The sequence below is a fragment of the Crocuta crocuta genome, unplaced genomic scaffold, assembly GCF_008692635.1.
Source record: "Crocuta crocuta isolate KB4526 unplaced genomic scaffold, BGI_CrCroc_1.0 scaffold339, whole genome shotgun sequence".
In the NCBI taxonomy this organism is placed as follows: Eukaryota; Metazoa; Chordata; class Mammalia; order Carnivora; family Hyaenidae; genus Crocuta; species Crocuta crocuta.
Genome location: NW_027530357.1, coordinates 4,541,379 through 4,563,135, shown reverse-complemented (window position 1 = coordinate 4,563,135; position 21,757 = coordinate 4,541,379). Strand labels below are relative to the sequence as shown.

General features: G+C 48.9%; 1 protein-coding gene across 1 annotated transcript in view; it reads right to left on the bottom strand.

Moving 5' to 3' along the window:
• Positions 1 to 21,757, bottom strand: part of NOS1 (nitric oxide synthase 1) — an 83,201-nt gene that overhangs the window by 14,091 nt on the left and 47,353 nt on the right. The window contains exons 12-19 of the mRNA XM_077766030.1: positions 21,476 to 21,561; positions 18,483 to 18,627; positions 17,108 to 17,212; positions 16,516 to 16,574; positions 13,546 to 13,662; positions 9,409 to 9,583; positions 6,247 to 6,385; positions 5,770 to 5,848 (exon numbers count right to left, since the gene is read on the bottom strand). Of these exons, the coding sequence (XP_077622156.1) occupies positions 5,770 to 5,848; positions 6,247 to 6,385; positions 9,409 to 9,583; positions 13,546 to 13,662; positions 16,516 to 16,574; positions 17,108 to 17,212; positions 18,483 to 18,627; positions 21,476 to 21,561 (905 nt within the window). The remainder of the gene's footprint in view (positions 1 to 5,769; positions 5,849 to 6,246; positions 6,386 to 9,408; positions 9,584 to 13,545; positions 13,663 to 16,515; positions 16,575 to 17,107; positions 17,213 to 18,482; positions 18,628 to 21,475; positions 21,562 to 21,757) is intronic.

Sequence of the window (21,757 nt, the reverse complement as noted above, 5' to 3'; positions counted from 1 at the left end):
AGAAGAATCATATTGTCATGGAAAAGAGAAACATAATTGGGTTTTGGTATGTGCAAATCCACCAAAATCAATTTGAGAGATCTAAGGAGAGAAAGCAGAGAGAAGCTCATTTAAATCTGCCAGGCACTTCTCTTTGGCATTGGTTTTTTGAGTTTTAAGGGCAGGAGGTGTTTCAAGAATGAATTCACAGACTATGATCATTTTGGTCCTTTAAAAAGTTTTAGTACAGGGGTGCCTGGGTGGCTCAGTTGGTTAAGCGTTGGACTTTGGCTCAGGTCATGATCTCACGGTTCGTGGGTTCAAGCCCCGTGTCGGTCTCTGTGCTGACAACTCAGAGCCTGGAGCCTGCTTCAGATTCTGTATCTCCCTCTGTCTGACCCTCCCCTGCTCACGCTCTCTCTCTCTCTCAGAAATAAATAAAAACATTTTAAAAAATAAAAAAAAATAAAAAGTTTTAGTACAGATCCACCTGAACACTTGGGGGCTGATCACACTTTGGTAAATTGGATTCTTTGCACTCTTTGAGTCTGCGCTTCAGATCTGCTTTTCTTCATTGCCAACTGGTTCTGGGTTGATAGAGACCCTTCATATTCGATGTGAAGTCTCTACATTCTCCATGGTATGTAAATCAACACTTGAATAGATCAATGGGACTCGCTATTTAAAGGAGTCTCTGGCACACCCAAGAAGCTTTTTGTGCTGCAAATAGCCACCATTATTAAAAATGGTTGCGCTGGCACATTCACTTTTTGCAAGTGTTTTCTTGAAGCAAGGCATCCCCTGTCCTTAGTCCGGTGGGGAGATTGGTGGCTGAAATTGTGAATGGTGGTGTCAGGGTCTGGGGCCCCGTTCTCCTTTCCTGGACAGATTTTGCTATCCCCGGGGCACTAATCTCGTCAATTATAAGGACCTGCGCGACTGATTCTGCTCTGAGCTCACAGGGATTTCTGGTTCCTAGAGAGCAAAGATATCATCACCTCCCAACAGCTCCACGATTGGAATTAGCGGAGGCCGACAGCCGGCAGGGGGCGCTGTGGGGCTGCTAATTTCGGAGCCTCTCGCGCCAACCGCAGGAAGCCTTTGAAAGGCCCGCAAATCAATTTCCCACTTTCTCCCAGATCATCACGATTTCTTTCAGAAGTATATTTGCGTCCGTTCTGGGCGGTACAAAATAGAAACGCGGAGGACCCGTACTTGCTGAGCTGGCTCACGTTCACAGTCATTTCTCCCAAGTCCTCTTGAACGTGACATAAGGTGGTCAGGCAGGCAGGGAATGGGGAGGCAGCCGGCAGGTTAGCCAGGTGGGCCCAGGCTCTGCCCGAGGCTGGCAGCTTAACCAAGGGAACGTGGAAAGCCTCTGATCAGGCATGATTTGCTAAGCCCAGCGTGGCCCCAGGACACCCTGATGGGCTGGTCCTTGAAACCCAGTGGGGGAAGCAGATTCCCCCCAACCACCTCCCAGTTGCACTAACCTGGAGACCAGTGTCTTAAATCAGTTCTGGTGGGGGAGGGGGCGGTTTGTAAGTCCTGTATAGAAATTTGTAAGTTGTTGTTGTTTGTTTTAAAGCTTGGGACACATATGGGCCATTGGGAAGTATGCGGGAAGGCGAGAAAGGGAAGTATGGGAAGGTAGCAGTCATTTGGGGCCTCTTCCATTGCTTGTGATTTATATCATAAATACATATGATATATATATATCATACAGAAGCATAACACACACGTGTGCTGGGCAGTGTTTCTTTCATTGGCAGGTTTACAGATCCAACAGCAGTTGGATAACGTCCAGCATTAAATGGGAAAAAATGCTAATGTTCATTCTTCAATGTAAAGAGTAAATATTGTAAGTTTCAAGTTTCATTCATTCAGCAAATTTATGTTGAGTTCTGGGCACTGTTCTAGGCATGGGTGAGACAGTGATGGAAACACTGGATACACAAAGTATCCTTTGAGAAGCCACTTAAAAAGGTCTTGGAGGGGGTTGGCAGTGTGGATGGGTGGTGGTGATGGGCTTGGGGCAGGGGGCTGCGGGACCATCAGTTAAGGATGGTTAGGGAGGCCTCTGTGGTGTAACATTTGAGGAGAGGCCTGAATAAGAGGCCATGCAAAGATCTGTTTGGGAAGAGTATTTGCATGTGCAAAGGCCCTGGGGTATGAAAAGGTATGGCATGTTTGGGGAAGGAAAGAAGGCTGGAGTGTTTGGAGAGTGTTCCACAAAGATGTGGGGGGTGGGAGAAGGAGGCAGGATCACAAAGGCCTCATCATGACCTGTCATGGCAGGAAGTTTGAAGGTCTCGGGCGCCTGGGTGGCTCAGTCGGTTGGGCGTCCGACTTCGGCTCAGGTCATGATCTCACAGTTCGTGGGTTTGAGCCCCGCATCGGGCTCTGTGCTGACAGCTAGCTCAGAGCCTGGAGCTTGTCTTCGGATTCTGTGTCTCCCTCTCTCTCTAGCCCTTCCCTGCTCATGCTGTCCCTGTCTCTCTCTCAAAAATAAATAAAACATTACAAAGAAAATTAAAAAAAAAAAAGAAGTTTGAAGGTCTCTTCTATCCAGCGGGAAGCCTCTAAAGGGCTTGAAGCTGCGGAGGATTCAATTTATGTTTTTAAAAGACTGGTCTGGCTGCTGTTAGCAAACGTACTTTTGAGAGAAAAGCCAAGAAACAAGGAGGCAAATTAGTGTCTACTGTAGCCACTTATACCACTGATGAACATGGCTTTGCTCCAAGCGGCAGCTGTAGGTCTGGGATGAAGTTGAAAGTCAAGTCTCACGGGACAACAGGGCCGGCTGCGAGCCGGATGTGCAGCGCAAGGGAGGGGCAGGAGGCAAGACAGACACTTGCGTGTCTGGGTTAAGCCAAATGCTGGTGTCCTCTGTCGAAATGGGAAAGGCTGGAGAGGAGCAATTTCGCCGAGGCGGGACCCGAATCAAGAGCTCTTCCACCAAGAACTGTCTGTTGTCATTTCTTGCCACTCTCCACGATGCCTCTGTGCTCGGGCCCCTTCTGCATCCTGGCTCCTGCCAGCCTCTGTCTACATTTTCCTCCTCTGTCCTTGTTTCCTTTCTAAAGCTTACCCTGTGTCTTCCCTCCTGCTGCTGACATCTAGGACTTAACGTCACCCCACCCAATGACCCATTACCACTCTGTTATGTTTGCTTCTATATTGCTTGCTAATTGGTGTTCCTAGAAAGTGTATTTCCTGGCCAGGCAGTAACTGTGGGCACTTTTCTCTTTAGATGTGCAAAGATCACCATCAGTGGGTTGTTTACTTCCTCTTAAGCACTTTGCTTGCAATTAAGGGCCTGGGAGGCGGAGAATGATTTGTGATATCTTGCTTATGGCCTCCTGGCCCCAAAACCCTGACTTGGTGCTGACTTGGGCAAGGGAAAATGGGGGAGAGTATCATATCTTTTGACTCAATTATCCTTTAAAAACAAAAAAACCCAACAACTTGGAAAGCTGGAGATGGCAGTAAAGCCTGAAAATAGGTAGTGTTATGGATTGTGCTTCTAAATTTTTTTTAAATGTTTTCTTTATTTTTGAGACAGAGAGAAACACAGCGTGAGCAGAGAAGGGTCAGAGAGAGGGAGACACAGAATCTGAAGCAGGCTCCAGGCTCTGAGCTGTCAGCACAGAGCCCAATGCAGGGCTTGAACTCACAAACTGCCTGAGCTGAAGCCAGACACTCAACCTATGGAGCCACCCAGGCGCCCCTGGATCGTGCTTCTAAAAAGAGAGACACCTGCATACAATTTGGTTCTTTCCGTGCTCCTTCGGGACTGATTTTAATACTACATTTCAGTTCCTAACCTCTCTGAAACACTCTTGTAAGCCACTCAGCACAGAGTCAGCTGTCCTTTCCAGAGGTGAGTGGGGGCTATTCTGGGACTCTGGTCCAACTTAGCATGCAGAACATTTGCAAAGGACCTTGCTTTTTATGGTTTAGGGAGTAATTTTTGTGATCTGGTCTTTCAGAGCTTGTTGCTAACGGAAATTTCCAGTCGATTCTTAGCCCCTTCTTCTCCACGCTACCGCAGTCATCCCTTTCCACAGGGCAGAATGGGAAGCAGGGTGTGTATTTCAAATACAGAGTCCCTCCCTGTATCAGAATGTCACATGTAACTAATTATTCAAAGGGATTAATTTCCCAATCCATTTCTTTTGTGCTTGAGGATCTGAGAGAACACGGAGGCTCTGGGGGCTTCATCCTGCTGATAACTTTATCGGAGGTTTGAAGCCCACATAGAAAGCATGCATGCTATGTCTGCAGGTGTTCGATGCTGGGACAGATCAGGAAGAGTAATGGGAACGCACAATATGCTAGCTGCCTCGTGCACATTGTCTTTAATACAACGGCCTCGCAATGCTCCTGAGGTCACATGGGGGACCATTCGGCATACTGACTCTGGACTCAGAGACCCGAGTCTGTGTGACCTTGGAAAAGTCACTGCATTTTCTAATCGTCATTCTTCATGTTTCAAATGCTGATGATAACAGGAGCACCTACTTTCTGGGCTGGTCAGAGAGCACTAGGAGACCCCGCAGTGGGAGCACTCAGAACGATGCTCGGCACACAGAAAGCACTAGGTAAACGTCAGCCATCTTTATGGCCCCCATTCTCATTTGACATAAGGAGAGAGGGGCTGGGAGGACCGGAGTGCCTTTGCCCACGGCCACACAGCTGGTGGGCGGCAGATCTGGGGCGAGAGCCCAGGGCCGTCCAGCTTGCGAACCCGCTCTTTGGACCCTGCCACATGCAACGAATCAAGATTTCAAAAGATGGTCGTGCGCTGTGGCGGGAAAGTAAAAACAAAATGCCATTTAATAGGGATCAATGGAAAGGACTTCATTAAGGCCAAGAATATTATTGATGTAAGGAGAGTGATGGATGGACCTGGCTCCGTCATTCTGAAAACACCTGATGTCTAAGAGCAGCAAGCGTATAAGCTTAAGGGGAGGGCAGCGTGGTGGTCAGGGCACTGCCGGCCATCTTGGACAGCCTCGGTGTGTCCTGCTCAGGTGGGGGGTGGCGGTTACCATGGCCTCAGCGCAGCTATGATGGGTTCTCTGCTGCATGTGACCAGGTCTGAGAATGACACTTCCAGCAGGACAGGCTGTGTCCTTTTACTAAAGTGAAAGGCTTGGGAAACTAGGTCTTAGGAAGAATGATGGGAAGGAATCAAGACCCCGGAGAGGCGAGTTGGTGGCCTTGGCTACTAGCGGGTCCCTCATTTGGAAGAACTGAATCTGCTTTGGGGATCACTGGAGTAAAACCGGGGTCAAAGCGAAGTGCTAGGAAGATGCCCATCAGTTACAGCGATGGTAAGATCATGTCGAACAATCCGCACTTCGAAGCACAGAGTGGGCTCTTTTGTGAGGTGATGAGCCTCCCGTCATCCCAGAGGAATGTAAACAGAGTCTGGGTAGCCAGTTTTCAAGACTCCACAGAGAAGAATGACCCACAAGGGGGAAATGTTCTCTGCCATTCACAGTTCGACAAGCGTGTGGTCTGTACCAATAATGCCTCATAAAACCTTTCTGTTTCTACTTTCCACGATGATTATCACCATCTCCTTCCTCGGCCCCTCCAGGTCGGAGCTTGGCAAAGGGAAAGCAGGAAAACCCCGATGCCACGAGGCAGCAAGGGGGTCTCAATGGCACCTGGAAGAGTAACGGGAAAGCCAGCCCTCTGGGCCAACCAGGGCTCCTTCCTGATTGGGGGTGACATCGGAGCACAGGTGGGTAACCCCGGGCCAACCCGAGCTGCTCCTACCTGGATTTAGGGCTCTGAAGGTTCTGACGGCTGAGGAGTCGAGCGGCTGAGACCCGCTTTTTGTGGACATTGGACAGACCTGCGGGGAGAAAAACGACAGTCTTCCTGAGATGGTGTTCAAATGTGGCCGGAACAACCCTTCCAGCTTCTCCTGACTCTCTAATCACACTTCCACTGCCCTCCAGGGTGAAGCCAGGAGGTGACAGAGAAGACTCTGGGTGGGGTGGGCTGGCGGGCTGTGGAGAAGACGGAGGAAAAGCAGATCTGGTGGAGCTGAGCTGAGAAGAGGTAGGAGCCACACCACCCTGCTGGGGGGAGGAGCGTCCAAGGGCACCTCCGTCTGACAGCGTGGGGTGGGGGCAGGGGGTTTGTTTTGACAGGATTGCACTAAAGATCAGCGACGAAACCCATCTCCTGCCTTCCCCTCCCCCTCCCGGTCTTGGGTGCCTCCCCAGGAAGCGGTGGGGGGGGGGGTACCTTGTGTAAGTTCTGGAGCCTCGGCCACGTAGGTGAGGCGGAACTTGTTTCTCTTCCAGCTGCGGTCGTTGCTGATGAGGGAGTTGTTTGCCTTCTCAATGTTGACGTCATCTCCCACGCAGAACACATCACAGGCTGCCTGTGGCACACGCAGGGCTTTCGGTGACCTCTTTCAGCCAAGAGGGGCTCTCCACCCACAGCTCCAAACCATGGTGTGTATCCCTCCCTCCCTCCATCCATCCGCCCGTCTGTCCATTCATCCTTCCTTCCTTCCTTCCTTCCTTCCTTCCTTCCTTCCTTCCTTCCCTCCTTCCTTCCTTCTTTCCTTTCTTCCTTTCTTCCTTTCTTGCCAAGTTCATAAGTTCTCCGACTTTAGTGATCCTAAGAATAACTGTTTGGAATTCAGGTTTGGGGCACAAAAGCCACGGATAGTTAAAATATTTCTAAGGGTTGGGGCGCCTGGGTGGCTTAGTCGGTTAAGCGTCCGACTTTCGCTTAGGTCCTGATCTCACGGTTCGTGGGTTCGAGCCCCGCGTCGGGCTCTGTGCTGACTGCCAGCTCAGAGCCTGGAGCCTGTTTCAGTCTGTGACTCCCTCTCTCTCTGACCCTCCCCTGCTCACGCTGTCTCTCTCTCTCTCTCTCCTAGAAATAAATAAAAATATTAAAAAAAATATTTCTAAGGGTAGCTTTTACCCCTTTTTTTGGCCTAGTATTGATTTTCAGACAATGCAAATGTCCATCTGTGGATGAATAGCTAAACAAAATGATATATACATACAACAAAGCATTGTTTGGCCACAAAAAGCAACGAAGTCCTAGTATCTACACTGCACTGTGGACAAACCTTGAAACATGCTATGTGAAATGAGCTGGTTTCAAAAGACCACATATTATATGATTTCGTTCGTGCGAAATGTCCAGAACAGGCAGATTTCAAGAGACAGGAAGTAGGTGAGCGGCTGTGAGGACTGGGTGTCTGATGGGAGGGGGCGGTGCTAGCTGAAGGGGATGCTGGCTGGTAACAGACCCTGGCTCTGGGTGTTCAATTGAAATTGGCTGACGGAGTCAACAACCGTAGTTTTCTCAAGGCCAGAAGGGCCGAGTTATCTCAATTCTCCTTGTCCAGGAAGAAATGCAGAACAAGCTTATGGACACAGCCTGCCCCCATTATTATCCCTCCAGCTCAGGGACCTCAGTTTCCCCTTTTGCTATCTGCATTTGCCCGCAGAATGGAAAATGAGATCTGAATGCGACTTGAATGACAGGAAGCTACGGGATCCCCCTTCTCCTAGGGGTGCTGAAGAGAATGCATTCCAGGGTGGATGTAGAGGCACGTGAAAATGTGGCCTGTCCACATTCATGGCTTCCTAGTTTTCCCAGGATGGCCAGTCAAATGAGGCCCCATTTAGATAGAAGACCGTTATCCATTTATTCCCCTGTGATGTCATGTCTAGAATAGCCCTGCCCAGGAAGGTGCTCCGTCACGATGGGAATGTTCTGGGCCGTCTCCTACAGGAGCCAGCAGCTGCCTGTGGCTACTGAGCATACGAAATATGCAGCCAAGGAATGAGATTTCAAATTCTATCTAATATATATTAGACAGAATTAAAAATTCAATGAAAAATCATTAAAATTTTATACATTTATTATAGTATACTAATGTATTTCATTATTTTATGTGATATCAATATATTTCTGCAATCATGTTATATAGAATACTTCTGCAGTTGTGCAATATAGAGTATTTCTGTCATAATATACGATATTATGTATTATAATTAAACTTTTAATTATTTTTATATAGAGAGAGAAATTTTTTTTCTTTTAAAAAAATATTTATTTATTTTGAAAGAGAGAAGGGAGGAGGTGCGAGGGAGAGACAGAGAGGGAGACAGAGAGAGAGAGAGAGAGAGAGAGAGAGAGCATCCCAAGCAGGATCTGCTCTGTCAGAGCAGAGCCCAACGCGGGGCTTGATCTCACGACCGCAAGATCATGACCCTGAGCTGAAATTAAGAGTTGGATGCTTACACGACTAAGCCACTCAGGCGCCCCTAGGAATTTTTTATGTACCATAAAATTCATCATTTTAAAAGGTACAATTCAGTGGTTTGAGTGTATTTACAAAGTTGCACAACCACGGCCACTATCAAGCTTCAGAACGGCTTCTACCCCCAGAAGAGACCTTGTACCCATTAGCAGTCATTTCCGTTCTCACGGTCCCAGCCCCCGGCAACTACCCCTCTAGTTTCTGTCTGTCTGGATCTGTCTATTCTGGACACTTCATATAAACGGGATCATAGACCTTTCGTGTCAGGCTTCTTCTATTTAGCATGATGCCTGTTACTGCCGCATTCCATCCACATCGTAGCAGGTGTTAGTTCTTCATTCTTTAATAGTTGAATAATATGCCATTGTAGACCCATACTCTATTCATTTATCCATTCAACTGAATGCAAATTCATTTACGTTCACATTTAAATAGTACAAGGGGGTGGGTTGCCTGGGGAGCTCTCCGACTTCAGCTCAGGTCATGGTCTCACAGTTCATGAGTTTGAGCCCCGCGTCGGGCTCTGTGTTGACAGCTCAGAGTCTGGAGCCTGCTTCGGATTCTGTGTCTCCCTCTCTCCCTGCCTCTCCTCTGCTCGCACTCTGTCTCTCTCTGTCACTCAACAATAAATAAAGGTTTAAAAAAAAATAAATAGCGCATGGGGCTAGTGCTCTTGCATTGGTCAGCAAAGACCTAGCGCAAGAGGGGTAAGTATGTCAAAGTAGACAAATCGGTAAGATCTGAGCTCCAGGCCAAGGCCTGGCCCCCTGGTTTGGCTAACTTACTTTATGGTTCTTTTTGCCTACTGGTCTACCAAATGTGAGTGAGGGATGGATTCCTCCCTGCTCTGAAATTTCAGGAGTACCACGTTTGATAGACCAACTCCTTACCCATAACGCAGGAGGTCAGATTCTGGGTGGAGAATGCGTGTTTTAAGAGCACCCAAACTCATGTGAGTTGTTGAAAACTGTCTCCTGGCTGGACACATGGGGGGCGGGGAGACCATAGATTCCCTCAAGTTTCTTCCATTTCTAATGGTGTAGACACTCTGTCTTTGGAGGTCGTGGGGGTCATGACCTCCCCCCTTGGTCTCTGGGGTCCAGGCAGGTGGTTACCTTGAAGACCTTCTTGGCCCAGGTCCTGAACGCCTCTTCCTGCCCACAGAGCTCGTCTCCCTCCCTCATCTTCAGGATCCTCTCTCCCCCCAGCTCCTCCAGGAGGGTGTCCACGGCGTGTCCAAAGGCGCAGAAATGAGGGTAAGCCCGGGAGCCAAGGCCAAATACGGAGAACCTGCCGGGGAGACAACAGACGTCTGCGTTAGGCGACTGTGGGGCACGAGGGGGTGTCTGGCTTTACGGACTCCATGTCTCCCTAAATTCATATATTTAAACCCTAACCCCTAATATGGCTGTTCTTGGAGATGGGGACTTGAGGTTAAATAAGGTCATAAAGATGGTCCCTAGTTCAATAGGACTGGTGTCCTGAGAAGAAGAGGAAGAAACACCCAGCAGCCCTCTCCCGCTCTGAACGTGCACAGAGGAAAGGCCATGTGAGGGCACAGCAAGAAGGCAGCCATCTGCAAACCAGGAAGAGAGGCCTCACCACAGACCAATCTCACCGGCGCCTTGATCTTGGGACTTCCAACCTCCAGAACTGTGAGAAGATAAATATCCGCTGTGGAAGCTGCCCATTCTGGTATTTTGTTACAGCGGCTTGAGCAGACTAACACATCTGGCATCTCCGGAAGGACTGTGTGTGGCCCGCGGTGGTCAGACAGCCCCAAGCCCACCTGGGTTAGGCCCTTGTAAGACCTGGGAGACCTTGGGGCCTCTTCTCCTCTCCATCTGGCCTCTGCAAGGTAGGACCATCCTCAGGAGAAAATTCCCAATGGTCCCAAGGAGGATGAGTAGTTGAGGGATAGCAATGACCCAGAACCATTGTCTATTTCCTGTGTGGCCCTCTCTAAGCTGGAGAAATCAGTCTACTTTACGGGAGGGCTTGAATTCTATAAGGGACACAGCCAGACGAGTGTCAAGGACAAAGGTAATGAAAACCATAAGGCAGCAGTCCTCAGGGACCTGTGTTAACGAAGAGATCAGAAGGACTTGTCAGTAACACATCAAATGTTCGCCGTATGTTAACTAACCGGAATTAAAACAAAAACTTAAAAACACACACACACACACACACACACACACACACACACACACATCAAACGTTGGTGTATAAACAGGTTCTTCTAAAAGGGGATGAAAGATTTATAAAGATGCTGGCTCCACCCCGTGCGATGTCTATGAAATTAGTTTGCCTCACAAACCCTCTCTGCACGGACACCAGCAGGAAAATGTGGGTGTCTGAATCGGTGGGGGTCCAGCTAATGAGATTTTCCTCTCTGTGAAGGGGGGGCTGCCTTGACTGAAGTGTGAGGAGGGGAGGGCTGTGTCCACACGGCCGCTCTTCCTAGCTCATTGCCCTACACTCGATGTCACCCTTCAGGGTGACAGCCAGGCTTGGTCCTGGCTGTGGGTCTTGACGCCGCCGGACGGGAGTGACAGGTTCACACAGGTGGGAGGAGGACACCCCACCCCACATCTTTCCTGACCTGGAGTTTTCTGCTGTAGGCTGTCATCTCAGACAAGCCCAGGCATGGAGCGGTGCGGCCAGTCCATACCGCCTCTGCCTCCCTGTCTCTTTGTTTAGAATGAAGCGGTCAAGTTGGTGAAAGATTGAGCTGGGGAGGGGGTGCAGGGAGGAGGAATGGAAGCTGGGAAGGGACTCCCGTTCTCTCTGTCATTGGACAATGCCCTTGAGATGGGTCCGGGGGTCTCACAGATCAGGTGAAGATTAGCCTGGGTTAACATCTGCCCCTTTTAATCCCTTTTAATGCATGCTTCCTCTCTGGGCCCTTCTCTCCTGCCCTTCTTTCCCTGGGGTTGTAAAGCCTTTCTAAAGAAAGTAAATGGGATTAGGCAATGTTTCCCCTCTCCCCTCCCCCACCCACCTTCACTCCTACACCCATGCTCTTCCTGGAGCTGAGTGCCTCACCTTTTCCTTCAAGGGCGGGGGTGTGACAGCCAGGAGAGCTGCTAACCAGGAGCAGACTGGTTGGAGGGGGGCCGGGAAGGAGTACTTCTGCCCCAAGCCACCCCCTTAGCCTTAGCCCAGGGGAGACTGGAATTTCCCAGCACCGGTCATGACTTTGTGGTTAAGCTGTTATTCCTCAAGCACGCAATATGTACGTTCACGAGGTCGCCATACGTGACCGCCACCAATACCATTATTTACTTATTACTGCTGTTTAGCTTGCTTTCAATTTGTCTTCACCCGCTCACCAAAGCCACTTGTGTTCACTAACAGATGGTTCAGGCAATTCATCCATTAATACATTTCCTGGTACACCTGAGGACTTGCCGCCCAGTCATTTCCTAGACTCACGTTTCCAACATGATCTTCGTGTTAGGGTTTCAAACGTCCTATTTTAAGCCTCCAAACCAGGAATTGGCAAACTCACTAGACGTGGGGCCAGAGACTAAATATTTTTAGGTTTCTAGGCCAAGAAACAAAATTGAAGCTATTGTGTGGATGCCTATATAACAGAAAGAAAACCAATTACTGCACGTTTTTAATAACAAAATAAAAATTTTTTTAAATTGTTATTACAGTTATTGAGGATGATTTTTTAATAATATGTCTACGTATGAGACTAGAGTTCCTTTTTGGGTGAATAGCGTTTTGTTTAATTGGGGTTCAACGGTAATGGCTTCCATCCTCAAGTGAATTGCCAATGTTCAAGTATAAAAACCACTCTCAGCTCATGGGTTGTGTAAAAGCATACGGTGGCCAGGCTGGATTGGGTCTGCAGGCTACCGCTTGCCAGGGCCTGCTCTAGGCCGTGATAGATCGAATAAGAGAAAAATGGGTCCGGGGCGCCTGGGGGGCTCAGTCAGTTGGGCATCTGACTTGGGCTCGGATCATGATCTCGCGGTCTGTGGGTTCGAGGCCCGCGTCGGGCTCTGTGCTGACAGCTCAGAGCCCGGAGCCTGCTTCGGGTTCTGTGTCTCCCTCTGTCTCTCCCCCACTCATGCTGTCTCTATGTCTCATAAACAAAAAAATTTTTTAAAAAAAGAGAAAAATGGGTCTGACTGTCAAAGTGCAAAACTGATGTTTCGACGTTAAGCTAAAACAATGCACTGATGTCAAACCCCACAGAAAATAACACCAAAATGAACCCTGATGTGCATATGCACTTTGTGTGATAATGATGTGCGTAGTGTAGGCTCAGCAACTGTACAAATGTACCACTCTGGATCGAGATGCCAGCGGTGGAAGAGGCTGTTTTTGTCAGGGGAGGGAATATATGGGACTTCTCTGTGTCTTCCTTTAAGTTTTGCTGTGAACCTAAAACTGCTTGAAAAAAATAAAGTCTATTACAAAGTACACTACGGGGCATAATACTTCCACATTCAGGACTCCTTGTGTCATGTATTATCTACTAAGCATTGAACTGAGCAGGTGTGAGAAGGTTCCGTTAGCAAAGGTCAGAGAGACTGGTGGCCGGGCCCGGATGCTCAGTGTACATCAGCCTTGTCTTCGCTCACGTCTGTGAGACCAGGAGCCTGCAGTTTTCTTTCCTTCCAAATGCTCGCTGGACGGCATGGGCAATTGTTGAAGTATAAACTATCTGTCCGTATCCCACCTAAAATGATCTGGTATGTGATCACTGGGCTTTGGTAAACGGGATTAGCCAGTCTGACTACACATTAGAATCACTTGAGAAAATTAAAGAAAAAAAGAAAAGGCACTGCCTGGGCCCCCGTCTAGACCAATAACACCAGAGTCTCTGGAAATGGGGCTCAGTTATCGGTATACTGCCAACATGTCCAGATGATTTTGATGTGTGTCCGGGGTTGAGAACCACTGGGGCCTTGCAGAGTGTCTCCAGAAGTTTCTATCTGGTGTAACATATCACCGGGAAGGGCAGCTTGCTGAGAAATCTCTAGGGATTCACATCCTTCGGCACAAACGTGTACTGATGATGGGGTGAGATTTGGGTGATGGGGCTCTGAGCGAGTGTGTACACGAAGGGGTCTGGGTGCTGTGTTTTCATAGGGTGAGGGGGGTCCCTGGATAGCTAGAGTGCGCGGGTTATTCGAGAGATGGACAGGAATACGAGGGAGACCCCTTAAGCCCACTTTGCAAATAAATCCAGGTCCCCAAAGATGTCTTCCCTGATGCCCTTGACCCCTGCTCACCTCACGTTTGCCAGGGGTCCAGCACTCTCAAAGTTGTCTCTGAGGTCTGGCCCATCGCCAGAGGCCTTATGGGAGTCCGAATACGAGGAGACGCTATTGAATCGGACCTTGTAGCTCCTGTCAAAACAGAAGAGGCCCAGTGAGCTCTGGCTTGGAAACTTCTCCCGAGGTCAACACCCCAAGGGATCTTCAAATGACCAGTCCTGTTTCTAGGACCTTCCTGTGCATGTTGAGACCGTAACACTTCTATGGATGCTTCCGGAATGGATCAACTTCCCCGCATCCCCCACGAGAGCTAGCCATCCATGCATAACACTGCTTGTGTCTAAGAGGTTTCCAACCGTACCCAACTCCTCAACTCCGGGATCTTGTGAGCCAGACAGCCAAAATGATTTAATTGGCAAAAAGTCATAAATAAGATCAGACCACCCCCTAACCATGAGAGAACGCTTCATTGCTTCCCAGATTTTAACAAGCACAAGAATCATCTTGGGATGCTGTTAAAATGCGGGTTCTGATTCGGCAGATCCCGGCAGGGCCTAAGGTTCCGCATTCTAAGCACAATGCAGCACCCAAGAGGCACTAAAGCTGCTGGTCCCCAGTCCTCACTCTGAGTAGCCAGGAACTAAGTGGTGTGTCCACTCGGGTATCTACGGGTGGCTTGATTCAAAATAAATACGGTTAAAAATTCTCTTCCTCACTTGCACTGGCCACACGTCAGGTGCTCAAGAGCCGCGTGTCGTTAGTGGCTGCTCTCTTGGGTGGCCCAGACATACAGCATTCATACCACCCCCGAAAGTTTGATCAGATCGTGCTGGACATCTCCCACCCAATACACTGTCTTCATCAAGTGATGATCCTTGGATGTTTCAAGGATCTGTTCACATTTCCCATTTCAAGTAAATGTGGGAAATTTTCCGCACTGAGACGCGGCATGAAAAGAGACTGAATTTTTTATTAAACTACTGGGAAGGGGAAGAAAGATGTCATTGGAAATTAGATCTCAGTTCTGAGCCACGGGAACAAGAGGCTCAGGAGCGCCAAGACGTCAAAATAAGATCCCATTTCTGTGGATTCCTCTAAAAGTGCTGTTCTCAGACAAGGTGAAAACAAAGCAAAAACAAGAACGAAATTCCCAGACCAAAAAACAAAACAGAACAACTCCCCACAAGGCAAGAGACCGAAAGCAAAACATAACAGCTCAACAGATACATGTGAGCACAGAGGACGCACACACAAACAGACAAAAAGACATCGTGCATTCTGGTAGCTGGATGGTCTTCAAAGTTTTTGTTCCAGCATCAGGAAAGTTCTAAATATATGTAAGTGTATTTTCTGCCCGAAAATAGTCTCACACTGAGTCACTTCTCCAAATAAGTCATGCAACATCCCAGGGGTGGCTGTGTTGTTAGTGTGGGAGGGACAGTTGATGGTTGTGGGTTAAAAATAACAGCACGTGTATTTGTGTGAGGCTTGAGGTTTTTCCAAATGCTTTCCTCTTTGTTTTTCTCCTTTGATCCTCTCAGCCAGTCCCAGAGATGGTCAGGGCACAGATGGGTTCTCCCCATTTGGCAGATGAGAAAGACTGAGGTCCAGAGAGGTCAAACGCCTTCCTCAAGTCTGCTTAGTGAGTTAGTGGCACAGCCTGGGTTAGAATGCGGGTCTCAAGGAGACCCGCATGTGGCTCTGGATGCTTGGGTGGGCATCAGGCATGTGTGCACACGTGCACAATCATATCTGCATGCACACTTGTGCATGCATGCCTGCACGCATATGTGAACACAGGGCATATACATGTGCACGCAGATGGACACACATGCACACACATGCGCGCACACATGTACACACGCACACACCTGCACACAGGCACACACGTGCACACGTGCATACACACATGCACACACATGCACACGCTACCTCTGCTGGCTGTCACGGGCTGCAGCCAGACCATGGACTTCTGTGTCACCTTGGGGGAGGGGAGGCCCTTTACGGGGAAAGAAACGCAAGGGTTCCGGGTACCTAGAGGGGAGAATGGATGGTGCCCTCTCTCTCCCTGAAGGAGGGGTGAGGGGGAGCCTGTGATGGCCACCTGGGAAGGAGATGGGCAGGGAGAGCCAGGACTAAGGTGCTCACGGTCAAAGATGACTGATCGCGAGGGACTCAGCTACCCCCTGGATATGGAAGGAACGGATGTGAGTTCGGCAACAGGTGCATGGCTGAGAGAAAAGCGGGAGAGGCTTTCTGCAGACCACGGCCCGCGAGCACCAGTGGGCTGTGGCGTCTGCTCTGCTCCATGTTCGAGCAGACGCTGTGTTCATGGAAAGACAGCTCAGCACGCACTTGCTGTACGTTCTCTACTTTATGGGGATTTACCGGGCTTCGCAAGGGTAATCATGATCACAGGTATTTGTCACCTTAGGAAATATCTTTAGAACCCAACGCAACACTGGGATGCAATTTCACCACGTACATCTTTTGGCTACAGGCTTTTTTATTTTTTTATTTTTTTTTTGCCTTATGAGGTATCCTCTGAACTCAACCTCTACATTAGCTACAACTCCACCGTGAGCATCGGATGGAAAAGCTCTAGGGAAAGAAGCTCATTTTCGCTGCTTTTGAATGTAGGTTTCCAAAGAGGAAAGATAATGAGAACCGGTATTTACATGGGGCTCCTACGTTTTCATAAGACGCTTATTATCTATTTTCTCCTTTGATTCTTACAAGAAGTTAAGGCAGGTATAATAAGCCCCATTTGGTGGAAAAGGAAACTGAGGTCTGGGGCTGTGAAGTTACCAGAGAGGCCAAAATGTCAGCGTCAGTGAACCCCAGACTCCCACCGGCTAAAACTGCTCACAAATGGGCTGAGTCACCCAACCCAGCCGGGACCCAAATGTGAACCCCAGGTTTCAAAAGATGCTTTTCAGTTACCCCCGCAGTGTGTCATGTGACCCTGGAGCATCATTCACTTACTTCCTTTCCTCATGCATGGAATTGGGGTGCCTCATTTCCATCAAAGCACAGCCGAATTTCTGGAAGCCAAGAGAAGAGTAAAAATGTGAAGCATGGATTTATGAACCCAGAATAGGGTAGGGCACTGAGCGTCTGGGGTCCTGGCTGGTAAAAAGGTAGCCTGATGCCTCTGGGGACCAGGATGTCAGAGACAGTCAGGGGTTCAGGCTGGGCAGCAGGTGCATGTGAAAGGGCCAGCTGATTAAGGGACTACAGAATGTGGCCCCTCCGCCCCCCGGCACACCAATCCCCACTGTGGCTTTCTCTTGACAAAATTTTGTCCCTACTTCTCTCATCTGGAGCAGGGGATGCCAAGCTCTTGACGGGATCGTCCATTCCCAAGAAGTAGCTCACGGAGGCGATAGCACTTTCACTAAAGATTGGCTCATCTGTGGGGACCAATAGACTGAGGTCTTAGAACTGTCCATGTAGAACTTGGATCCAAATCCAAGTCCCGGGCTTTGAGGCTCTGGGAGGATCTGCTACTGAATGGCAGCCCTTCCTTCTTCCCCTTGTTGGAGAACATGCTAGAACAGGTGAAGGCTCATCTCACCTCCCCATTCTCTGGGGGGTCTCCGTTGCCAAAAGTGCTGGTAACCACCAAGACTAGAGTTTCATGCTCCAGGTGTACAATGTCGTATTCTTCCATGGACATCACCTAGGTGTGCGAGGGGGAAGGGATGGTAGGGAAAGAGGAAGTGAGGTGGTGACAAGGAGAAGAGGTAAGAGAGAACAAAAAGTGAAGGAGAAGAAGAGAGACAGAGGAAAAACATGAGTCATATTGAGCCATGTCCTTTGGAAAAAAACAAAAGTTCGGGGTGTCACTATTTCAATGGGCTCCAGTGGGTAGCGTGGGACCTTTCTTAAAGTCACAGTGGCCTGAAGGACCCCAAAGAACCTGGGGCAATGGTGGAAGGCGCTGGCTGCTAATAGAGACAGAGCTTAATCGAGAACGTTGGGTTTCTGATAACCAACTGATCCTGGAATCTTCTTGACCACTTTCAGGCTGGGAACGGCCTAGCCGGGCCTGACCAGGTCTGCTCAGCCTCCTTGCTAATCCTCGCTCCAGCAGCATGGGACCTGGCCCGAATAAGTCTGAGATCCCTGCCGTGAGGAAGATTATTGCCCTCTACCTTGGCATCTTCAAGGAGGTTCTAGGGAAGCCCCGTTTCCCAAGAGGCTGCTTGAAAATAAGTGACCCACGCACAAACATGTTTATATTCTATCCCCTTCTCACTGGGAGATTAGAATACAGTTGACCTCGAACAACATGGGTTTGAACTGCATGGATCCAACTTAAATGTGGATTTCCTCCAATAAATATAGTACTGTCAATGCATTTTTTCTTCGTTATGGTTTTCTTAACATTTTCCTTTCTCTAGCTTACTTCGTTGTAAGAATACAGGAATAACATATGTGACATACAAAACAGGTGTTAATCAACGGTTCATGTTATCAGGAAGGCTTCTGGTCAACCAGAGGCTATTGGTAGTTACATTTTTGGGAGTCAAAAGATAGGTGTGGATTTCCAGTGCCCCTATCCCCCATCTTTCTCAACGGTCAACCGTACAGACTTGCAAATTCAAGGCGCCGAGAAGTCATTCAGCAAAGAAACCCACTGCACTGTGTTTAATACAGAGCTTCCCAAGCTGACCCCAGAATGGTTTTTTTTTTTTTTTCATAAACCCTCTAAGATTTTGCTCTGAGATGGGGTTTCATTTTGTGGACTCCCAGACTCGTGGAAGGTCACGGGAAGAGGGGGCATCAAAGTCCCCTGAAATTTACGAGGAGGCGCATATGCATGCCGATGGCTACCTTGGGACGTGCTTTCACGCATTCTCAAAGGTTCATCTCTGTTGACTTCCCTCTCTCCCCTTCCCAACTATATACACCATGGGGCCAGGGAGCTGGCGCTTCCCCCTACCCACCTTGGCATCAAAGGCATGTTTGAAGATCTCACACAAGGTTTTAGCATAGGCCTGCGATTTGCCCGTCTCTGTGGCATAAAGGATGGTCGCCTTGACCCTCTTGGCCATTGCCTGCCCCATGAGTTTGGCTGAGAACTTGACAGCTCTGGAGAGAAGAGGATGGAGAGGAAAATGGGAAATGTAGAAAAAAGGGATGACGTTAGGCTGGGACTTTGGGGCAAGAACCATGATCCTTGAAATGTCATGGGAGGGAACTTAGTCTCTTGATCTCTGGTGGTTTTAGGGACATTAGAAGCCTGAGTTTAGCACCATACTGACTCGTCATGAGCTAACATGGTTTTGTTAGTTTGTTGCTTGGTTGACCAATCCCAGTCTTGAGAACTTTGGCTTGCCAAGCGTTGCCCCCAAAGATAATCATTCATTCATTCGTTTGTTCATTAATCAAACATTTGTTGAGTGCTCAACCATGTGCTAGGCATAGTTATAGGAGCTGAAGGACATAGCCAAGTATCTGTCATAGGGCTTATATTCATGTGTGTGTGTGTGTGTGTGTGTGTGTGTGAGAAAGAGAGAGAAAAATAGAGAGAATCACTAATAAATCACCAGGCATTGAGTCAGAAGGAAATTTAGAGGTTTACAGATCCACAAAGGAAGGACTAGCCTGGTTTAGTCAGGCTTGCATATTCTGAGTCCTGCACAGAGTCTGCTATCAAATAGGTGCTAAACAAATATCAAAAGAAGGGATGAATTTTATTTTATTTTGTTTTCTTTCATAGTTTATTGTCAAGTGGGTTTCCATATAACACCCAGTGCTCATCCCCACAAGTGCCCTCCTCCATGCCCATCACCCACCTTCCCCTCTCCCCCACCCCCATCAGCCCTCAGTTTGTTCTCAGCATTCAAGAGTCCCTCATGGTTTGCCTCCCTCCCTCTCCCCAACTATTTTTCTCCTTCTCCTCCCCCATGGTCCTCTGTTAAGTTTCTCCTGATCCACTTATAAGTGCAAACATATGGTATCTGTCCTTCCCTGCCTGACTTATTTCGCTCAGCATAACACCCTCAAGTTCCATCCATGTTGCTACACATGGCCAGGTTTCATACTTTCTCATTGCCATGTACTATTCCATTGTGTAGATAAACCACATCGTCTTGATCCATTCGTCCATTGATGGACACTTAGGCTCTTTCCATGAGTTGGCTATTGCTGAGAGTGCTGCTGTGAACACTGGGGTACATGTGCTCCTATGCATCAGCACTCCTGCAGGGGATGAATTTTAAAGATGCTGCTACCACCAGAGCCCTGGGGAGTTGAAATATCAAGTCTAGGCTCTTCCTCGCTAAACGGAGAATTCAGAACCAGTGTTCCTTTCTTCCCATCTACAAGGGCGTGAGGTGGCCAACCAGTGGCTCAGGAATGCCTGGGCCTCACCTGAGCCAGTGTGACAAATCGCTAATTACCCCCACCTGGGGATTATTGATGGCAAATTCATCAATAATTTTTTGGAATCAAGGAAAACCACCCACGCTGCAGGAACACTCCGAACCAAGAGGGGGAAATAGAAAAGAATAAAAGGTGCCTGGAGGATTCCCTTTGAATGACTAGAGCACGAAAAAGCATCTATAATTAACTCCCATTGTTTCTACCCCTCACTTAATAGTGCAATTAATGTTTTAGATTTTTTTACCCCCTTCTGCCAGAAACAGTTGAACTGAACTGATGCCAAAGGCTGCCCTCCCTGAGAATATCTGTGATTCTCTTGTTAGGGAAAGAATGGGTGCTGATGTGTTCTCTTCTGGCTGGAGATCAGGGTAGGTGGAGGGAGAGAGAAAGGAGGGAGAGGGGGAGACAGGTGCTATGGGCCGTGTTAATGGAGCTGGGATCCAGGCTGGAGTCCCTGCAGGATCCACAGCCCTTGCTTCTGGGGTCTAGGGAAAGGATGTCACCTGTTGCACATCTAGGGATTGTATTCAGAGAGTTCTGGGCCCAAGAGGGCTGATGGGGAAGAGCAGCTGGGTGCATACCTAGCTTCTCTGCCAGAAGGTTAACTCCAAACAGGGGTCCCTGCTGAGTGGGCCAGTGAAATTAGCTTTCTTTAGGAGAAGGCTGGCAGCCCCCTTCGGTCATCTCGGTCAGCCCCACCTCACTTGTCAGCGGGTCCTTTGGCTGGCCACACATTCTTCAGGACCATTACTCTCCAGTGGCCTTGGCCCATAAGCCCCCTTCCCTCCCCTCCTTTGCTCAGGTTAGTCTAGTCATCTCATTCTTCAGCCCACTTGGCATCCTCTGAAGGAAGCCCTCTGACCTCCTAACGGGGTTAGGTCTATTTACGGCACCATGAAATCACTCCTTGATGGCACTTGCAGTGTTTTCTGTATTGGTGTGACTCTTCGACAAGTGAATGGCTTTGAGCTTTGACGTGAACGTCATTTATCTGTCTCATCAGGCATCACTGGAACCTAGCACGGTGCCTGGCACAGAACAGGCCCTCGGTGTTCATTTGTTGGCCAAATGAATGAATGAATGAATGAGTGAGTGAGTGATGTTAGAATTCAGCCCTGGGTGAGAGCCCTCCGGAGTTGACTTGTCCCAGCTCCTCCCTCCTCTGGGTTCAGTGACTTCCTGTCAGGAGCCTGAAATTGGCCATAGGGGGTAGTACTGATACCGTGGAAATTGGCAAATGTTATGAATCTGTTGTTATTATTATTACCGTTATTATTATTTTTAGGAGAGCTGGTTTATCAAAATGTCATTGCCTCTAAGACAAGAATTTAGGAAACAGAGGTGAGGAAAGTGAGGTTGGGAAGGAAAAAAGTTGAAGCAACATCCACATCTCAGACCCTGAGGCAAAGAAGGCACGAGACGGTCAGAGAAAATGGAGAACTCACATCGCACAAGAGGTCAGAGGCATAGGCCTCTGCCCAGCCTCCTATTCTGGGGCTCCCCGAGTTTGGGGGTGCTCCCATTCCCCACCCTCCATTTCCAGGAGACTTACTCTGCCAGCTTCTTGAAGCCGATGGCACGCCGCTTTGTGGGGGTTCCATTGGTGCCTTTCCAGACATGGGTGTTCCAAGGCTCAGGCTGGGAAGAGAAGACTACGGTCACTGTGAGCGGACCTGGCTCCTCTTGGGAGAGGCTCCGGACTCCCTGGGTGCTTGTGGCTGACCAGCTGTGCCCAACCCTCAGCCCCTGAAGGGAATAATTCTGCTGGTGGTGACCCCAGCGAACCTGGCACAGAGTGGCTGGTCCAGTCTGCCTGCATCGTCCTGCAAGACCC